At 38.7% G+C, this 22254-nt stretch overlaps 1 protein-coding gene across 1 annotated transcript in view; it reads left to right on the forward strand.

The window, feature by feature from the left end:
• SPAG17 (sperm associated antigen 17) overlaps window positions 1-22254 on the forward strand; it is a 246270-nt gene that overhangs the window by 88754 nt on the left and 135262 nt on the right. Inside the window, exons 5-15 of the mRNA XM_017524168.2 lie at window positions 303-489; window positions 2296-2490; window positions 4654-4835; window positions 9106-9267; window positions 9892-9964; window positions 10174-10286; window positions 14874-15011; window positions 15098-15211; window positions 15811-15961; window positions 19890-20117; window positions 20363-20431. Coding sequence (XP_017379657.1) covers window positions 303-489; window positions 2296-2490; window positions 4654-4835; window positions 9106-9267; window positions 9892-9964; window positions 10174-10286; window positions 14874-15011; window positions 15098-15211; window positions 15811-15961; window positions 19890-20117; window positions 20363-20431 — 1612 coding nt within the window. The remainder of the gene's footprint in view (window positions 1-302; window positions 490-2295; window positions 2491-4653; window positions 4836-9105; window positions 9268-9891; window positions 9965-10173; window positions 10287-14873; window positions 15012-15097; window positions 15212-15810; window positions 15962-19889; window positions 20118-20362; window positions 20432-22254) is intronic.

Genomic DNA, 22254 nt, shown 5'->3' on the forward strand with positions numbered 1-22254 from the left:
TTCAAACTACTGGGGTGGCTTCTTGGGCCACACTTGGCTCTCCCTTAGGACTGATTTTCTTCCAGAAGTCTCTGTGTAACCAGCTTTCTGGAAAACACCCTGCCAGTCCTCGTGCATAAATGTGCCTTATCACAACTTAGTCTCAAGTTGGAATTTCCATTATCCTGATTTACAGATGAACACATAAAAAATAAAGAGTACATGAGTGATTGAATGAGATGAAGAATTAATGCACCTGGCAGTAGAACAGCCATTGCTTTCTCGCTATTTGATTTGGAGAAAAAAGTATTCTCTCATTCCAGGTAATAGAAGACAAACTGAAGTTAGAAAAGGATAAAGGGAAAGCAAAATCTCCCAAGGAGAAGAAGGCTGCAGGTGCGAAGCCTGCCAAAGGAAAGGGAAAGGATCAGCCGGAGGCCAGCGCGGCAGTGAAAAAGGCCACCCAGTTAAAGCGGAGAGGAGAAGACGATGACGCCAGATGTTACATTGGTCAGTAAGGCACAGCTGCTGGCAGTGCCTTTCACTTCCTGCCTCACGACCTGTGGTGCAATTGGAGCAGCCCTTCCAGTAACTCTGCTTAGTCCTTCCCAGCCTTTTCACTCTTCACAAAACCATAAATCACTGACTCCCATGACACCCTGAGAGAAAAATATTTCTATTTGCAATTCATTTATGTTTGGAAGCAAATTTTTCTTGAGACAGCGTCTTCCTCTGTCACTCAGGCTAGAGTATAGTGGCATGATCATAGCTTACTGCAGCTTCAAACTCCCAGGCTCAAGCCATCCTTCTACCTCAGCCTCCCCAGTAGCTGGGACTGCAGGCACACAACCATGCCCGGCTCATTTACTTATTAATTTATATTGTAGAGATAAGATCTCACTATGTTGCCCAGAGTGGTCTTGAACTCCTGGCCTCAAGTGACCCTCCCTCCTCAGCCTCCCAAAGTGCTGAGATTACAGGCATCAGCCACTACACCTGGCTCTCTTAAACAAGTATTTATTAAGCATATGTCTTACCAGGCACATGTACACATATAAATAAAGGCTGAGGTAGCCAGTTGACTGTGCCACCAAGGAGCTGACTATCTTGTTGGTCACATATAGGAAAGTCAGACATAATTATAAAGGAAAATAAAAAGTGATTATGGTCATGAGTGAAACACAGTGGTAATAAAATCAGACTAGTTAATTTGGTGACTCACATAGAGTGCATGGTCTCTTGACCCCAATTCCCCCACCATCATTTCACCCTAGATAGAGACACTAGAATTTTTCTTTCATTTTAGTTTATTAATATAAAATGATTCATCCTAGGCCGCTATAAGTCATTCATTCCTGCCTTCCCCTGAACCCAAATGAGCTTCTTGTTGTTGTATGCATATTTAAATGAGATAGCAGAGGGCTTTCCCATCCTTTCCCAGTTGACTACCCTCATGTGTCTCTGCTCTAAATCCGCTGGTCTTGGAAGCAGTGATATTATGAAGTCCATGGGCAGTATCAACATTGATTAGTTTAGTGAAAGAAGAAAAGTCATTATTTAAAAATGAAAAGTTGTGCCTCTGTTGCACTATTTATATATTAATCTTAATGGGCTTTCATGAAATGTAATGCTTTTGTGTACTGTGTACTATCAGTATTAAAGTATAACAATTATTCTCACCCTCCAGAATGTCACATTCTAAAATAAACTCATGTTTTAATATTAATAAAACAGTATAGCCAGGGCAAAATGAAGGACAAAAATGTTAGGAACGTACACAATATGTACTTTAAATTTTTAATGCAATAAATACATAGTTGCTACATAATCCATACTTGGGATTCACACCCATTGGCATAAGTGCATACAATACTTTTTAAGGGAGCACGTCCATATTCAATATTTCCCTCTCCTGTAAACACCTCTGCTTATAAAATACCACAAAGCTGCAGCTACTTGTAATTCAGGAGTAAAGCCAGATGTTGCTCAAAAGAGATTAGAACCCAAAAAGTTACAGGCTAAACTCTTAACAAAAACCCAGGCACACATTTTCTGTGACCACAAGCCCCATATATGTTTGTCCTTCTATTATGCCTATGTTTCATTTGCAAAAGTGATTTAATATTTTGTAAAATATTGCTCAAAGGGCAATAATGAAAAACAGACAACAGGACTGCATTCCTAGCAACTGGATCATTTTTGGCAAGGCAGAGGGATTATAAATGCATGCATAATGTATATAGCCATTGAACTGGCTGAGTGCAACCTCCTCTCTTTTCCAATGATGGCTGCTTTTCTTTATGGTATTTTGAACAGACGATGAGCCAGATGATGGTGCCCAACATTACATTATAGTTGTGGGCTTCAACAATCCTCAGCTATTAGCAATTATGGCTGAACTTGGCATTCCTATAACCAGCGTGATTAAAATATCTTCAGAGAATTATGAACCTCTGCAGACGCACTTGGCAGAAGTTAACCAACAGCAGGAAGTTCTTCTTCAGCCTGAAGGTATGCAGTCTGCTACACAACTTACTGAGTCCTTCAATATTATCCACTGTCCTTAAAGTACAAATGTAATTTTCTGTCCAAAACATAGTCATACAGTTCATACATTATTATATCTTTTCAAGACTTTGGTTTGCTATTTACTCTGCTTACACTAGCCAAGTGTTGTAAATTTTGCAAATTAAAATTATACCCTGTGTTTATAGCCCTGTGAAGTCACAGAAAACCGATTGCAGGTCAGAAGACTTGGTTATCCAACTACCTTTCTCTGGAGCATTTGATTGATAACTTTTACCTAAAGCATGGGCTGAATGAATCGCTGTTCATAATCTGTTCTTGCAGAAGCCACAATCACCAGGTAGTCCAAGGGAGGTCACGGCCTCAGATTCTTGCCCTGTTCTGCTATTGGCTTATTGCGAGAAATCGCAGGGGTGCTGTATCTTCCTAGCCTTAGATAGGAAGTTGTAGGATGAAATTCCAACCTTGCTACCATTTAGCCATTTTGAGCCTTGAGATCTTTGTCTAAGAAGATTATCCTAGATGACTTCTGTGGAAGGGGAGCAAAAGGCCACTGTATACTTTAGGAAATAGAACTAGAATTTGGTGTAAGATTGCATTACCAGATACCCAAGCTTTTTTCTGCCATATGCTGTTGCTTTTATTGTTATTTATTAGTAATATCATTTGCACAGTGCTTTGTATCTTACACAGCCACATCCCAATTTTTATAACACTATATTTTTAAATTGCTGCGCAAAGTTAGGAATAGCTACCCTTGATAATACTAAATGCTCTCATATATTGGCCACGTCTTGGGACTAGGCTCAATGTTAAGGGCGTTAAGTACATTGATTCATGTGGTTTTCGCAACAAGTCTAGGAATTATGTTTTATTGTTTCCATATTACAAAAACTGACTCTCAGTCATCTACAGTCATACCACCCTGAACATGCCTGATCTTGTCTGATCGCGGAAGCTAAGCAGGGTCGGGCCTGGTTAGTACTTGGATAGGTGACAAAAATGGACTCTCAGTCTAGAGGCAGCTGTTAAGTAAAAAAGTTGAGATTCAAACCCAGGCTATTCCTGATTATCTCAAAGGCTAGTTATAACATTAAATGATTTATTATTAAAGGCACTGAGAAAATGCTGCATAAGCTCCAAACACAGTCTCTCACAAAAATATTTAATATACAAAAATAAAATAATAGAAAAATAGACTTTATAATAGAATAATAACATCTTAGTAATAGAAACTACTATTTAATTATAGATGTAATAAGCATAAATATTTGATGCAAATTTTTAAGCATAATTTTGTGGAATTCCATCATTATTATACAGTAAAAGTACAAATACCTAGAGAAGCCTCTTGCTATTTAAGGTAACCAAAAGTTAACCACACAACATTGATCCACCCTGAGTTTTGTTTTTTTTTTTTTTGAAACAGAGTCTCACTCTGCCTCCCAGGCCTGGAGTGCAGTGGTACAAACTTGGCTCACTGCAACTTCCACCTCCTGGGTTCCAGTGAGTCTCCTGCTTCAGCCTCCCAAGTAGCTGGGACTACAGGCACATGCCACCATGCCTGGCTAATTTTTTGTATTTTTAGTAGAGATGGGCTTTCACCATGTTGGCCAGGCTGGTCTTGAACTCCTGACCTCAGGTGATTCACCCACTTCGGCCTCCCAGAGTGCTGTGATTACAGGTGTGAGCCACCACGCTCAGCCCCAATCCACTCTGTTATTAGCCATATGAGAAGAAGAACCAGACAAACTCCATCTCTAATCAGTTATGTAGCAGACACTAAGATGATTAAAAAAGTGATTTGGCAGAAAAATTGGTCCTATGTAGACTGTAATCTAAGAGTGATGGAAATCTTGAACATATTTAGCTCCCAAAATGTGTGACCTCATCATAATCTTTCTGGGCCTCAACTATAAAACAAAAGTATGATATAAATGCATATTTAATATCAACTTCAGAAGTAAAGTTCTCTGATTTCATAATTGTATAGTCCAACTTCAAAAACGTATCAAAATTACATTTTTTTGTTTACATTTTCTGGTACTGTAAAGATATCTTGCAATGCGTATGACTCACCATGTCCACTTAAAGTGAGACAACATTTAACACTCTCATTTTGTAATATAAATATGTTGCTATTATTAGATCTAGAAGAAGAAGAATTGAAGAGAGAAAATACCATTAAAGAACTTCAGACTTTCTGGAAGTATTTGGAACCAGTCCTGAATAATGAGAAACCTGAAACAAATCTCTTTGATGTTGCTCGACTTGAATACATGGTCAAAGCAGCTGATTTTCCTTCTGACTGGTCAGACAGCGAGAAAATGGTTAGTACACACATTAGTTAGAGTGCATGGTTTTAACATGTGACACAATGGTTCTATTTGCTCCGTTTATTCATTGCATAGATAGTTACTGAGCGCTGACTACAAGGCTTTGAGCTCGGCTCTTTTGTCTTCAGGATAATGATAATATTGAATGCTTAATGATGGTTATAGTCTGATTCATTAGCTTTTAGTGTGTGAATTAACAACAAATAATAAGATGTAGAAGATGAGGAACAAAAGGGTGATGATTCTTTTATTTGGTGACCACATGGCTTTGTTTTATAACTTAACAATGTCCTAGACAGTAATTAGAATCTTAATATGTATTAATCTTATAATAGTAAATTTTATAGTCTGTTGAATTACATGTCTGTCTTTTTATGTTTCAGTTCACATATTGCTTTTCTAAGCCCTTGCTTTTATTTCCAAAATCTTTTTTTTTTTTTTTTGAGACGGAGTCTTGCTCTGTCACCCAGGCTGAAGTGCAATGGTGTGATCTCACTGCAACTTCCGCCTCTTGGGTTCAAGTGTTTCTCCTGCCTCAGCCTCCCATATAGCTGGGACTATAGGCAGGTGCCACCATGCCCAGCTAATTTTTGTATTTTTAGTAGAGACAGGGCTTCGCCATGTTGGCCAGGCTGGTCTTGAACTCCTGACCTCAGGTGATCCCCCTGCCTTGGCCTCCCAAAGTGCTAGGATTAAGGCATGAGCCACCGTGTTTGGCCCCAAAATCTTATTTTTAATCTATTTGGCCAGGGTCTATCCTAATAGGACGACTTGACCTTGTCCCTGTAGTTATCAGGCATTTCCCAATAATGGTGCTTACTGATCCCTGCTATTGATGAGCATGCAGAGAGACAAGGCTAAAATTGCAAAGCAGAGAAGCAGTCAGTGGTCAAGAGCCCACATATCTAGGTGCTCAGTTATATGAAACACATTCTAAGTTTCCTACTAATTCAGACAAAGAAGAAATGAGATGATTTGAAAAGTAGTGAATGACAGACGCATGATGGCTTTCTAACCAAAAAAAAAAAGGTCAAATGACTACTTATCAAAGATGTGGAAAGTATTCAGGCATCCCTCTGTTAGAGAAAATCTCTCAGGTCTCTTTCTAGATGACCCTAGTTCTTAACCCAACTGACGGGGGCCTGGGAGTGTTGAATACCCTATGGGACGATATATTTTAGCATTAAGGGAGCTGAAATGAAAGCAGAGTCCTAGAGATGGACCACATCAAGTGAGTGCTCTGAAAAAGTCTGGGCAAAGTGGAGTGTGGAGGGTGGATGGGTGTTTGCACGGTCACTGTGGGTAGCTGACAAGAAAATAAAATCTGACTGTCTAAAAGAAGAGTGAGATCAAAGCCTGGAACTGGTTCTGCAGCAGAGGGTAGCCTATGGGGCATGGACGCTTCTGACTCTGAGTGTCCCCGATTCTGTTACCTTGAGATGGACGTGCATTTCGTGAAGGAAGTGAAAATGCTGAGGAGGGTGGCCAGACTTGAACCCTGAAGGATGGGCAGGACTTTGAATAAGTAGTAATGGAGAGATTGGTTTGAGTTGTAAGGACTCAACACAAGGCGTTAGATGTCACTATGTAGAAATACCACACTTAAGTCTGATATCCTGATGAATCTCAGCCTTGTTCTTCGCATGGAAAATGAAACCGAACATAGAAAAGCTGTCATAGAAGGTACAGTTAGTTCTGGGAAAGACTGGAGACTCCAAACTCCCTTTGTTCTTGCCCCTCCGTACCCCTTTATCTAGATATGTTCAGCTTTCCTGCTTTGTCTTTCACTCTCCTACCTCCTAAACCTGAGCTCAGAGAAGGACCCACTGTCCTCTGTCCTTTACTATTTTGTGTTGCCTTGGGTCAGTATGTTTCCCTATCCCAGAGATCTTGGCATTCCAAGTAACATATGAACATTCCATCCTATTTTATTGAAATTCCAGATTATACTAAAAAAATGGGATATATATTGGAGAAAGAGGGACATATATTGGGGGAAGAGGGATATTTCCTTGGGATCCTGAAATCCCACTTCAAACCCAGCTTCTTACTCTCTCTTTCACAGACCAGCTGTTCTCCAAGTATGTAAAATCTGTGGTTAATAAAACCCACATCCACAAATTTAAATTTTGGAGAAACACTGCTCCTCTCATTTGGGCCCAGCCCTGGCTACATACCCTATCAAGAACTTGTGTACATTTTTAGCTCAACAGGGCACAGGAGATCCCAGCCTTATAATCCCTGAACCATAGTTCACTCAGAAAAGCCTACTTGTAAAGCAGCCTCAAGCCAAGTACCTTTTGCTCCGTCTCTAGCAAGGGCTCCCTTCTGTGTATCTTCTTTACTTTCCAGGCACAGGCGGAATAAAGCTGAAATGCATTGAGTCTAAAATCATGTACACTCCACTGCATCATCAGAACACAAATGTAAACACTGTGGTATACAATGGCAACTTCAAAAGACCAAGCACCATTTCTAGCACTCTGCTTCCTACTGCATGGTCCGCGATTTCCTATTCACCGGATTTTAATCACTTCCTTTTAAAGAAAGTGGTAGTGGCTATATTTTACTTAAAAAAAAAAATACAGAATGGAAGAGTTTAAATGGCAATTAAAGTTCAGAAAAAATCTTTTATGTGGAAAAATATTACCAGTCTAGTTATGGTAGAGCATTCCTGACTTCAGAAGTGGAACATTAATGTAAAAGGTCTCTAGCTAGGCCATGAAGGTAACTGTCAACAATGAAAATATTCAGGTCTCTACAAAGCCAATTAGGGCTGCGTTTTCCAGCTTGCCAGACTGATCTATTAGTCAATTTGCAGGTATTTATTGAATATCATCTTATACCAGGGCTATGGTATAAGATGGGTACAACTATACTAATCTTTTAAAGCCCATGCGTGCCTCTCTAAGATATGGTTTGTGAGGGAAGCACTCAGCATTGAGGATGAGAGGGAAGGAAAGCCTTGAAGATGGTTCAGTCATTAAGTTGGATTCTAGAAGAAAAGGCCATTGAATTTAATAGGTAAGGTCAAAGTTCATTTTAAACAGGATCATTTAATAAGCATGAAAATGATAAATCTACCCCTAGTAGAAGCAGATCAAATATACAGTGTCACACTTTAAGTGGTATCTGTAAATTGTTAATGGCTTCATATCCAAGATCGTATCCAACCAAGGAGCCCTCTTCCCCTTTGAATGGAGGAAAGCATTTGCAGCCTTTAGCTGCAAACAAGCAGGCTATATTTCTGTTGAACCAAGGTAACAAAAGCTTTACATCAAATAAATGCCCTTCAAGCCATGATAATTGCCCATGGAAGACATCAGCATCATTTCAAATTAAGGCCCTCTTTGGAAAAATTTTAAAATAAGACCCTTTTTGCTGAAATAATTTGTTATCCTTAGCATGTGATTTGCTGTTTGATTTTAACATGAATAAACTATGTTAAGCTAAAATATCACTGGGCAAAAGCTTTACTATATTTCCTAGAAATAAAAAGCAAAAACAAAAACATATTTCTATGCCAGAATTTGGGCAAGCAACACCAGACTGAAGCTTGACTGAAGAGGCCTCAGCCTTAGTGTGGGAATGGGAAGCCAGCCAACCGGGTGTACCATAGTGACTGACAGAGTTGTGCACGTCGCTGGACTTCTGCATACAACGAACCGTCTCATACCACCTTACTTCTTGGACTCAGGCATAGAATGAGCCTATTTTATCCTTCTTTGCTTCCAGGCAGACAGACCCAGCCATCACGATGCTTTCCTACTTCTGGAAACAAAAGCCCAAGTAATCAAGGTATCTGAGCGACAGCTTGCTTGCCAGCTCGTAAAACTTGTGGGTACTATAGAAGCAATAGTCTATTAGGATTTCTTAGTGTTTTGCCCTAAAGGTAGAACAGGTGAAACAAAAGAAGTGAAGCTTGGAAGAAAAGAAGAAATACTGATTGCCCACATGCTTGTGTAGATGCAACGTACTTGGGTAGATGATCCACAAAGCTGAGTCAGTGTTTCCATTGTGCTCCTTGCATAGCCAGGTAAGAAATCATCTATGGCTTGTCATTGGCTGAGGATATTAAAGTTACCTGACATGTTTTAGGAATTGAGATACTAAGATATCTAAGTATCCTTAGTATCTAATAAAGAAACTAAGGATAACAAATTATTGTTATCCTTTTATCTCTTTATTAAGAGATAAAAACTGTGTATCTGATTCCAAAACTATAAAACTAGTAACCACTTGTCATTAAATCTCTCACTTGTAGCTGAAATTGGGCACTGATATTTTTGAAAATATTGCCTGTTTGATGTATGACATCCTGGATTGGAAAAGGCAGCACCAGCACTATTTGGAAAGCATGCAGCTTATTAATGTTCCACAAGTGGTTAATGAGAAACCTGTATTCGAAGCCATGCCAACTTTGGAGGTAGGCATGGATTCAGTGTCTTTAGTGGGATAAATTATTAACTGAGCAATTTTATTTTCATATTTATAAGGCATATGAAGAAAAAGTTACATAAATACTTGGATTAAGGTCATACTGCCTACTGGCATTAAAGATAGCTACATGATGGGGGCTTTATGGAGCTCCTCAACTACATGACACTTGCAAAGTCAAGGATGGAACCCTCTTGTCAGCACTCAGTACAATGAATAACATCTGTGACAGGAAGGATATTGATAAAGTAATTAAAATATTTATTTAGCACCTGGCTATGTGCTAGCGCTGTGCAAGATGCTGGCAATACAATAATGAAAATTCATTCCCGTTCTCCTCATTAAGGTTAACTTTTAAAAAGGATGGCAGTCAGGTCAACGATGATTCCAGCATAGCATGATGAATGCTGAAAGCAGTCAGCTCAGCTTGCAGTAGAAGAAATAAACCTGGTCACCTGATCTGGAGAGGAGTAGGGCCAAGAGAGGGAAGTCAGGAAAACTGAGCCAGGATTAGGGATGTGGGGAAAGATGAGTATGAAGTGCCTAATGGAAAATGTGATAGGGGTATCAGCTGGGTATCTCAGTTGTTTCTTTTTAATTACTCTTTTTCTAGGCTCTACAACTTGTTGTAGCATCCCCTGGAAAGAAGAAAACACAGTCTGAAGAACCGCAAGCTCCACCACCAGGCATGTATGAAACCAGCTGCTGGAGGACCAACGCCACGAGCTGGCGCTTTAAGAGACAAGGACTGTCCTCCATACTGCTTTCAGCCTCCCTTCACCCAGAGTTCCCGCATTTATTATTGCATAGTCATAATTTAAAATTATGCATAAAATGTTAATGAGAATAATGGAGAACACATCTTCATTGGGCATTGGTATTTTTGATATTTTAGTGACTTCCGTCATCACAACTGAAGTAGACATGAGATACTACAATGATTTGCTGAATCCGATTCCAGAGGAATTCATTTCTGTGCCCCTGATACTGCACTGTATGCTGGAACAGGTGGGTGTACTCTGAGGTTTTTCTCCCAGATTGTATACTTGAGTAAGTCGTTTATCTCTCCTGGCCTTTGTTTGTATTCACACTATTTTAAAACTATTCTCAGAATACCTAAATCCATTCTCCTTTATAGACATTAGAATGTTTCAGATGGAACTGAAGTCTGCTTTAATCTTCAGCTTCAATCCTCTTTCTTTTGCTATACTCCGGAGCCATTTACGTAACATTCCCTGAAGTTTTAGCACAACATATCCTCAATACTCTTGTGTCTGGTGTCATTTTACTAGAACAGTAAGAGGACATGGACAAGTGGGTGGGGTGGTTAATAGTCTTTGTCTTTAAAATTTCTTTTATGCTTGTAGATTTAGCTAGATTTTTCTACTTCCAAGGCCAATTTTTGTCATCAGTTTTTTTCTTCATAAACATGTCCATTTTACTGGAGTTTTAAATCTGATACAATGTTCTTTACACTATTCACTTAAATATGTTTTAAAATTGCCTCTGTCTCTGGTTATGTACCTTGTCTCGTGACTGATGTTATTTATTTGTCCCTTCCTTTTCTTGATCATGGTTGTTAAGGGCATAGCTATTGTTTGGTCTTTTCAAAGAACCAGCATTTTGTTTCCTTGATCAACACCTTTTTACTTTTTATTTTATTAATCTCTTCATTGATTCTTTCATCTATTTATTTATGTATTTGTTATTTATTTAATTATTTTAAAGACAGGGTCTTTCTTTGTCTCCTAGGCTGGAGAACAGTAGCACAATCATAGTTCACCCAATCTCAAACTCCTGGGCTCAAATGTTCCTCCCACCTCAGCCTCCTGAGTATCTAGAACTACAGGCATGCACCATCATGCCCAGTTAATTTAAAAGAATTTATTTTTATTTTTATTTTTTTTGTAGAGACAAGGTCTCACCATGTTGCCTAGTATGGTCTTGAACTCGTGGCCTCAAGTGATCCTCCCACCTCAGCCTCCCAAAGCACTGGGAGTACAATCATGAGCCATTGTGTCTGGCTCATCTCTTGCTTGTTCCCATCTTTCTACTTTCTTTGGATTTATTTTGTATTTTATTTTAAAAGTGAAAGCTTACTTCATTTGTTTTTAGTCTTTTTGCTTTATTTAAGGCTGTCCATTTCTTTTTGAGTGTTTCTTTGCATCCTGATGCTTTCCGTGTATTCAGTTCTAAGTCTTTTATTTATTTACATGTTTAACCCATGAATTATTTTGATTTCCATTACTCAGTGATGATTTCTAATATTTTTACATTAGGATCAGTAGACGTGTTCTGCAAATTAACTAGTTAAAATTTCCTGAGGCTTCCTCTGTGACCTGATGTAAATGGTCAGTTCTTGTGAACGTTCTATGTATATCTGAAAGAGTTTCTTATTCATACTAGTAGCATATATGTAGCACTTATGTAGCATATATGTAGACACCTGGCACTGTTCTAAATGCTTTCAACATGTTAACTGGTGTAATCCTCAGAACAATCCTGTGAAGCAGGAAGTATTTTTATCCCCCAATGTATTAGTCCATTTTCACAATGCTATAAAGATAGTACAGAGACTGGGTAATTTATAAACAAAGGAGGATCCGCATAACTGGAGAGACCTCAGGAAACTTACAGTCATAGTAAACGGGCAAGCAGACACCTTCTTCACCAGGCAGCAGGAAAAAACTACCACTTTTAAAACCATCAGGTCTCATGAAAATTCACTCGTTATCTTAAGAACAGCATGGGGGAAACCACCCCCATTCCCCAATCACCTTTCTCCCTCCACACGTGGGGATTACAATTTGAAATAAGTTTAAGGTGGAGACCATAGCACCCATTTTACAGATCAGGAAACTGAGGCACAAAATGTTTTTCGAGTTTGTTCAAGTAGAAAGTATCAGAAATGAATTAAAACCTAGTGGATCTACATAGAAAAGTATTTGGATGGGATGTCTTCATTGTCATCTTTCTTTTAATGTTGGTGATAAGAAGTCCAATGTCAATCTAATAATTTTTTCTTTGCAGATAATCTTTATTTTTCTTTGTAGCAGCTGTTTGGGTTTCCTCTTTATAATTGATAACACAGACTATGTCTAGGTGTGATTTTGTTTTATTATATTTGTCATTATGGTGCAAGGAAATTAAAATCTGATTTCCAGTCACATTCTGTGTGAAATAAAAATTCTTTACACTGTCCCATAAAGGACCTAAAAATAAGGCTCTGAGATGTACCTGTCATCTCACCTCCTGCCTTCCACCTCACACACACACACACACACACACACACACACACACTTCATCATGTACATAGGCCTTCTGGTTTTTCCTCAAATATGTTACTTAATTCCACGTTAACCTTTTACTCTACCTTCTTTACCTAGAAAGCTTTCTCTCTTTCAGGAGAGTCCCTGGTGGAAGTGTCATTCCTTAGAGTGGCCTTCTCTGACCACCTGATCTGAAGAACCCTCTCCCCCCACAATACACAGCAGTCTCTGTCATATCATATTATTTTCGTATCAACAGCTTTTCTTTTTGCAGTATATTTATCAACTGTTTCTTCTTACCTTTCCCCTCCTCCTACGAGAATATAATCTCCATGCAAGCAGTAACAATATAATCTTGTTCATTGCTGTATGCTCAGCACACAATAACCATACCTAACCCATAGTGGACACTAAATATGTATCTGTTAAACTGAGAAGATTCTGAGAAAATCTTCCATTTTCAAATATCGTTTTTCCTATCAATTTACCTTAATTATTATTGAATGGACGTTCGAGCTTCAGGGTTTTCCTCTTTGTCTTTTAAGTTTTCTTTAAATTCTCTTCCTTTGGGAATTCCAGCTTCACTTCCTTCAGCTTTCCTCAGGGAGTCCAATCTGCTTTTGAAGTTTGGTTTTGGCAGTAATGTTTTTAACTTATAAATTCTCTATTTTTTTTCCATTGTCTGTTCTTGTTCTTGGTTCATGGATGTGACACATTTTTTTCTCTTAATACATAAAAGATTTATTTTAAAGTGCTTTTTAGACTCTGTCATCTCTGTTACCTTCCATATACATTTTTCTGGTTTTTGACTGCCTTAGTTTTCCAACCAATTAGATGACCGCAGTAATATTTGCCTTCAATTGCTCCAGGAAGTTTTTAGAAGATCAATAGTTTTATTATATCAATAAATGCATAAAAGTACAAAAGCCCTATAGAGCTTACAGTATCATTATCTTATTTATCTTAGTCTTGTTTTATTCTACTAAACTTAAAGCAACAAACATGTATTAACCATCTACTGTGTTCCAGGTACCCAAGGAGACAGTTAATGAGCTCAGTGCCTAATAAATAGAAGGCACCCAGTAGATCCATGCTGAATGAATGAATGCTTAATAATAATAAGAGGATGAAAACACTGAAATATGGGAGCGATGGGATGGCACTTTACAGGATGGGATGCTAGAACTGAACATTTCAGAGAAGGAACAGTTTTGAGTGATCTTTCATGATTGAAGTGGGTCCAAGAAATGTTCAGAGGATAGAAGGTGGAAACAGTGAGTTGCTCTTCCAACAGTAGGGTGTTTCGACAAGGTAAAGAATAGGATAAAAGTTTGTTATTCCAGAGCAGTGGTTCTCAACAGGAGGTGATTTTGTTCCAAGACATATGTCTGGAGATATATTTGGTTGTCACAACTGGAAGGTTACTACTTGCATAAAACAGGTAGACCCCAGGGACGCTGCTAAATATCCTATAGTGCACAGGACAGCCCCCCACAACAAGTAATTATCTAGGCCAAAATGTCATTAATGCCAAGGCTGAGGAAACTTGTAGAGGGAAATGAAATCATAGAGGACGGTTATAGGATATAGGGTAAAGGGAAAAGCTGTAAATTGGATGCCAAACTTGATTATGTTTCAACCTCTTTAACTTGTTTTCCATGTAAAATTGAACAAGGCTCTTAATCTTTCTACATCTCACTTTCCCCACACAAAGAAGACACTATTCCATTTACTGATCTTATAACGTAATAACTTTTGTATTTTTGAAGAAAGAATGAGGGTTTGGCCTGAACCCCCATTTCTTCCACTTGGTATCCCTGAGCTTTGGCCAGTCACCCTAGTTTTTTCCTCTATACAATGGGAAATAGTATCTACCCCCACAAGATTGCTGTGAGTCTTAAATGATCACATGTGAAGATGTGTTACATAGTACCTGGCCTGTGGTAGACATTCAATAAATATTTCATGAATCCAAAGTTGTATGAGCATTCTTTCCGCTGCTTTAAGACAAAGAGTAAATATTAAGAAAAATATGTTATTATTCTATTTGAATAGAATCTTTATAAAATATTTTTATCAAGTTTGTTTACCATTTTTTATGTTAGCAATTTTAATAGTATTAAATTTATATCTACTTTAATGCATGGATTGCAAACACTTTTATTTGGTGATCACTGATAGTTTCCTGCCATTTTGTATCATCAGTGGTACTTGGGTCACGGAAATGGACTGGTTCTTACTAAGCAGTGGGAATGTAGCAGTGAGCCGTGAGTATCACTAAAGAGCGGACCCTTACACCAGTTCCCCTCATTGTTGATCTCAACAGGTTGTGGCAACTGAAGAAGACCTTGTCCCACCCAGTCTGCAGGAGCCACCCCCCAGAGCAGACGGGCTAGACCACAGAATCGCAGCTCACATCGTATCCCTGCTGCCCTCACTCTATCTCTCGGAGAGGGAGAAAAAGGTCAGATAGCCTGAGATAGCAGAGTCTTCATGCTTTGGAAAAGTATGAATTCTTTCTTTAAATCAATATTATTTCAATTTGCATAGAATCTTCATGAAGCATTTTTATCTGAAGAAGAAAGTGAAAGCAAAGCTGTGCCCAAAGGCCCCCTTCTACTGAATTATCATGATGCACACGCCCACAAGAAGTATGCACTAAAGGTAACAATAATCAGGTTGCCACAAGGAAAACCAGTGTGGGAAAGTGTGTTTACAACCATTCAGTTTAAAGAAGCTAATTAGATAACTTCACCAACACTGATTAAAATGTAATATACAAAATAGACACTTGCATACAAAATAGGACCCTAGAAAATGGACCTAGATACAGGGAAGAATGATGTCAGCCTAGGAAATTTGCCTGATCATAGAGGTCTGATTAACAATTCAGTTAATTGTTACCACCACTAAATTTGCATTAAAACCTTATAATTATTTGCTTTAAATAACTGCTGCTATGAAAAACTAGTAGAAGCCGGAAAAGGATCTCAAGAGGGAGAGATGAATACATATGAGACTTTGGCAGTTTGTCACTGTGAATGAAGAATCAGTCATTTCTGTGCACCAGGAACTCCTGGCAACGTAGGAACTAGCTTTTTGACCTTCAGCAAAATACCAAAAGTTTGTCTTTCCCAATTACCATTGATTTCCTCTGTTCCCAAATAATGAGAGTGAAGGTATCATGTTTAGCCTTCTCCATATGCATAAGGCACTTGACAGCTTACTTTAATGTCTTCTGTCATGTTGCTCTTTTTCATCAGGACCAAAAGAATTTTGATCCAGTTCAAATTGAGCAGGAGATGCAGTCCAAGTTGCCACTGTGGGAATTCCTTCAATTCCCTCTGCCCCCACCGTGGAACAACACTAAGCGTCTAGCAACAATTCATGAGCTCATGCACTTTTGTACGAGTGGTAAGTCCATCGCTTTGTCTTAGCTTCAACTCAATTTAATTAATGGTCAAATATGCCTCTTAAAATTGCACCCTTATTTACAAAAAGTATTTTCATTATTTAAAGACCTTTCAGAGGCTAAGGTGGGTATTTTGATTGACTGCAACTTCCTTATTTGAATAATGTTATCTGCAGTGTTATCATTAGCTATAATGCATAACACTCTTCAATTTTATGTACTGGGATTTTTTTCCTATTTCATTTTCTTAACCACAGTCATTCTTTTTTTCCTCCTTTTCCCCATCTGTGTCCCAACTACTCCCATTGTAATCCCATCCTACTTACAGAGAAGTAAAGGTGTGTGTGTGTGTGTGTGTGTGTGTGTGTGTGTGTGTGTGTGTGTGTAATTCCCAGGACAATGCTGTCCTTCCCTCTTCTGCCTGACCACTACACTCCTTTATCATCATTACAAATCATGTAAACATTACAGTAACATTGCAGAGACATTTTCTGGAAAGAGAGAAGAGCAACCTGAACCATGCAACTTTGCTCGAATTCAGTGATCCCTGTCTTTTAATTTTCATCTTACACCCTCTTGTTTCAGCTACCCACAATCAATAAAAAACAGGTCCCAGAATGAGTTTTCTTCTGTCTCTTCCCACTCTGTCCCTTCACAGTTTTTTCTTTTTTTATTACAGCAGAAAAAAAAAAAAAGGAGAAGATTGAGATAATCTGAATTTGGCAGGAATGTTCACCGGGGTAAAACTAATGTGAGCACTACCGTGGACCATCTCTGTACGTGAGGACAGGAAGGAAATAAGAAAGCGTGCGACTTGGGAGGCAGATGTAGATCTCTTGTAACCTGTGCTACTAGAAGCTCATGTTTAATCCTATCTTGAGAGAAAATTCTGAGCACACTATTCAAATCCAGGAATTAACTTTTTATGAAGAAAGATGAATCATAGAACCATAAAATTTCCAAACTGAAAGAAACCTTAGAATTAGTTTAGTCGAAATCCATTTTTAGAGAAGAAGGCTGAGATCCTGGCAGGGTTAAATTATTTGTTTTAGGATTATAACAATGGTGGGAAAAACAAGAAAAAAAATTCTTCTGGTCTCTGGATACCCAGTAGAACCACATTCCCTACCTTACTGAGCAAGAGACAGGAAGAAAGCCACTGCAGATGTCTGATGGTGCAATCTGCAATTTTAAGCACCTGCTCTATACCTAGGGGTAAAAGGTGAAGAGAGAGCCCACTGTTGGCATGTTGCTGAGCAGGAGTTGCTTCAAGTTAACACCTTCTCACAGCAGGAAGAGCCATTTTATGCTCTTTCAGGACAGTGGGAAGAGGGGTCGTTCAGATATAATATCTGGAATCACGTCTCTTCTGAGTTGACTGGGATTTTGTGATCGAGACAGTCATTTTCCAAAGTAAATTCTCTTTCCCACTTGAGGGAATATGCAGATACATTTCTACTTATAAGAAAGGACATTAAATTACACAGACATCTTTATTTGACAAGGAAGCATTTGACCTAGAAAAGAAAAGAGCATACGCATATTATTCCTTACCATCTCATTCGTAAGTCTAACCAAACCACCAAATATTTTTATCTTGATTTCTTTTTTCACTTTTAAGTAGGCTTAGTCATAGAAAAAGCCAGGAACTGTTGAACACTGTCCTACCATTGACCCGTGGACACACAGGGCGCAGCCTAGAGGGCCTGGTATGGCATTGCTGTTGTGTACCTAACTACCTGCTTCCTGAGAAGGGGGTGAACTTCTGTCATTTTTCTGTGTCCTGCCACTCTCCACTTCTCCTTCCGCCTTAAGACATGATTCTGTTCTCCCTTCAGCTCAGCTCTCCACACCGCACAGGATTTTTGTTCCTGCTGCCACCAGCAAAACCTCACACATATGCTGCTTACATGGCCGGTCCTAGACCCTTGGTGTTCCTCCCCTCCTCCTCTCTTTGCTTTTGCCACATCATATGTAACAGGTTCAAAACCACCCTCTTGATTCCGCACTCCTAAATTTATCCCTTCACCATCTCCCTTATTTCAATTAGTAGCAACTACTTTCCACCAAAAACCTTGGAGTCATCCCTGCTGTCTCTGTTTTCTCACACTCCTCAGTCAATCCTGCACACTCCTCACTACCATCCCAGCCCAGTCCTTCGACACCCCTCACTTGGACTATTCCAATAGCTTTCCAGCTGGTCTACAGGCTTTCATTTTTTACTGACAGTCTTTTATCCACACAACCACCCAAACGGCCCCTCTAAAATGTTGGTTGGATCCTGTGCCTTTGTAACCGAAAACTCTACGGCAGTCACCCACTTCACTCAGAATAAATCCTAAACTGGGCCAGGTGCCTGGCTCATGACTTTAATTCCAGCACTTTGGGAGGCCCAGGCGGGTGGATCGCTTGAGCTCAGGAGTTCAAGACCAGCCTGGCCAATATAGCAAAACTCCATCTCTACAAAAAATACAAAAATTAGCCAGGTGTGGTGGCACATGCCTGCGGACCCAGCTGCTTGGGAAGTCAAGGTGGGAGAATCACCTGCACTCAGCTTGGGTGAACCTGTCTCATAAAAACAAACTACAGTAAGAACCTAAACTGTCTGCCACCTACTTTTTAAGCCGTCACCTGTCAAGCTGCCATGTTCCTGTCTCCTCCATCTGCACTGGCCTCACTGTGAACATGTCAATCACACCCCTGCCTCAGGATCTTTGCACTTGCTGTTTCCCCTCCCTCGGTTACTTTCCCCCAGATATCCACGCAGCTTCCTCCCCCACTGCCTTCACAGTTTTGCTTAATTGTTGAGAGGATTTTTTCATGACTGCGTTATATAAACTAGAAGCCCCTCTGTGACCACTTTTTGTACCCTCACCTGGCTATATTATTTTTATCATCTTTTGTCTTTTACATTTATGTTTCCAACCACTAGAATGGATATTCCATGAGAGCAGGGCGCTCACTATTTTGTTCACCACCGTGTTCCCAGCTTTTATTACAGTTAGTGACACCTAGTAGGGGCTCAAAAAAAAATTGAAAAATAAATGAATGAACAAATTCTCCTTCATTCTGTAACTTGTTTACCTCTTCCCTCTCTCCTTAATTTCCCTGTTTTCTCCCAAAGGACCTGCTGCTTTTCTCAGATTCACTGGAGAGACAATGGAGGTTACTTCTGAATTATTGATCCACATCATTTCATTTTTTTTCTGATTGAATTCCATGCTCATTTGTTAATTCTGCTTCTCCTCCCTCTACCTTGAACTTTTAAAGTGTAGGAACCAAATCTTGATTATTTCAAATCCCAGACACTTATGACAAAGCCTAATACATCGAAAATAATAACCAATGAAAGAGTGAGCAAGTGAATAAATGCTGTAAAAAGATAAATACACAATTATAAAGCCTGTTGAAAGCTGATATAAACTTTGAAGGGCAATTATGGAAGATACTGCAGCAGTTTATGTGCACAGAAGGAAGCCTTTCCTGAGCCCAAATGAATAGAAAAACTCAGTAAATATAACAACCTATATTAAGCACAAGTAAATAATTTTTCTTTTTTAAATTACAACAGGAGAAAAGGATGCTTTCACTCAAAAACAGTAACTTGTGTAAGCATATTCAACCAATATGGTACCCTGGAAAGTCCATGCAAATGAATCTGGACACCTAAGATTGATTTAAGCTATCAAGCAGTTTGGGAGCATTATAATTTGCTAAATTATATCTTTACTGTGTTGTTTGCTTACCCTCAGGTACCTTTGATATTTGCTGCAGACTGGGGAGCCAATGTTTCAAATCATGTCAACAGCCATTGTGGCATGACTCCCTTGTCTTTCTCGTAGACAGACTCCCTGCTTCTTGTCCCTCTGTAAGCCCCATACCATGTGCTAATAAGAACATTTCAGCAGCACTGGTTCTGCTTTCTTACAGATGTCTTGAGCTGGAATGAAGTAGAACGAGCCTTCAAGGTGTTTACCTTTGAGAGCCTGAAACTCTCTGAGGTTGATGAAAAAGGGAAACTAAAGCCTTCTGGGATGATGAGTGGGTCAGATTCTGAAATGTTCAGCATACCGTGGGACAACCCTGCCAGATTTGCTAAACAGATAAGGCAGCAATGTGCCATGAAAATGAACACCCGAGAGGCCAAGCAGATAGCAGGTATACTGCATGGAGGGAACAGAACGCATTCTTGTATTTTATGATTGTCAGTTTTTCTCATATTGTATCTCATGGATGTTCCTTACACTGAATAGATATTAAAATCAAAGACAGAACAATATTTGTGGATAAGAATTTGTCAATGTCTGTGCAAAATGGTGAGAGCAACCAAGAACCTTCAGATGCTAGTCAGCGTGATGCTAACAACATGAAGCATTCTGCCTTGAATAATCCTATACTCTCAGGACCTGATAATAGGCAGCTGTTAGAGCAGGAGAGCATCATGAAGACTCAACCCCAACATGAGTCTTTGGGTAAGTAAAAGAGAGTGTGTGTGTGTGTGTGTGTGTGTGTGTGTATGTGTGTGTGAGACACTGTTCTAGTAGACATAAATCAAAAAAAGTTCAAGATGCATTATTTACATTTGTTATTTAGTTAATTAAACTTTCTTACTGCATATTGTTATTCCACAAGTTCTCTATACTTCAACACTTGTTCAAAATATCTTAATGCCTCTTAGTCTACCCTTACCTTAGAAAATTTAGTACAGTGAACATCATTAAAACTTTCACTAGTGTTTCACAGTTATTGTGATTGTGTGCTAAAATTAAAAACATTTATCTGCAAAACATAATGAAATGTCCAGTACAGAGCTTGCTACAAAACCAATGCTCAGTGAACATCAGTTTTCCCCACTCTCCCACTTAAGGCTCAGGCCGTTACTCTCATTGTAGACTACAGCATTATAAACAGTGTTATATTAGGAGGTGCAAAAGTATAGAAGGACATTGGGCTAAATTTATACTGAGCTACCCCATATATCACTGTCAGATTAATCTATCTAAAGAAGTATAGCTACTTTATTTCTCTACTTTTAACCTTCAATGGCCCCCTACTACCTGCAGAATAGAACCCAACTCCTTGGCCTGCTTCTCCATTAGTATCAAATTACCTTTCCCCAAATTTTTTCCATCTTTTTGTTGTTGCTCACTCACTCTGTACTCTAGCCCCACAAAATTAGGCCTATTTATTCTGCATAGCCTGCTCCTTTCAATCTCTGTGGTACCTTTCCCTCACAATCCCCTCTACCTTGAGTTCTCTTTTTGACCCTGATTAGGATTCATTGGCACCTCCGTGAAGCCCTGTTGGATGTGTCCATATGGAAATGCCTCTGTCAGCATTCCATGGTCATAATTAATCCACACTTCTGGTGAAGTGCTGTGGCTCACTCCTGTAAACCCAGCACTTGGGAAGCCAAGGCAGGAGGATTGCTTGAGGTCAGGCATTCAAGACCAGCCTGGGCAACATAGCAAGACCTCATCTCTAAAAAGAAAAATAAAAAATTAATCTATATTTTCTTTATGGTATTAGTTATTTTCCTTCAGTTTTATAATTATGTATGTGCCTATATTAAGGCCTCCCTTATACCATAGCTTCTTAGAGATTATATGTTTATTTTAACAAATTAAACAAGAAAGTTAACACCTAGGTCAAAGAAAATGTTACAATAGAAATTGGGAAATATTTCAAACCAAATGATAATGAAAAACTGAGTATCAAAACTATAGAATACAGCTGATGCAAGAGGTACTCCAAGAAAAGTTTATCGCTTTAAATAAATATTTTTCTAAAAGAAGCTAAAGATTAATTAACTAAACATCAACCTCAAACTAAAGACAAACAAAATAAATCCAAATAAAGTAGAATAAAGCAAACAACAAAAATATTAAATCAATGAAATAGAAAACACAGATGAAAGTTACATCAATGAAATAGAAAATGAAAACATTAGAAGAACAAAAATGCGAAAATGTGATTCTTTGAATAGACTAACAATCTTGATAAATCTTTTATGTAAGGTTAATCACAAAAAAAGAAGCTATGAATAACTCTGTCAGCAATACAAATATATCAGGAATAAAAATCATAGCAGGAATAAAGAACAGGGACTTCCCTCGGATTCTACAGAAGATAATATAAACAACTTTGACTAAATGTGAAAATAAAATGGGCAATTACTGGAAAAATATAACTTACCAATAATGACCCAAGAAGAAATAGAAGTCCTGAGTAGCCTTACATCTGATTAATTATATCAGCAATCAAAAATCTTCCAAATAGGGCACACTTAGCCCAA

Source organism: Cebus imitator, unplaced genomic scaffold (genome assembly GCF_001604975.1).
Source record: "Cebus imitator isolate Cc_AM_T3 unplaced genomic scaffold, Cebus_imitator-1.0 Scaffold32, whole genome shotgun sequence".
In the NCBI taxonomy this organism is placed as follows: domain Eukaryota; kingdom Metazoa; phylum Chordata; class Mammalia; order Primates; family Cebidae; genus Cebus; species Cebus imitator.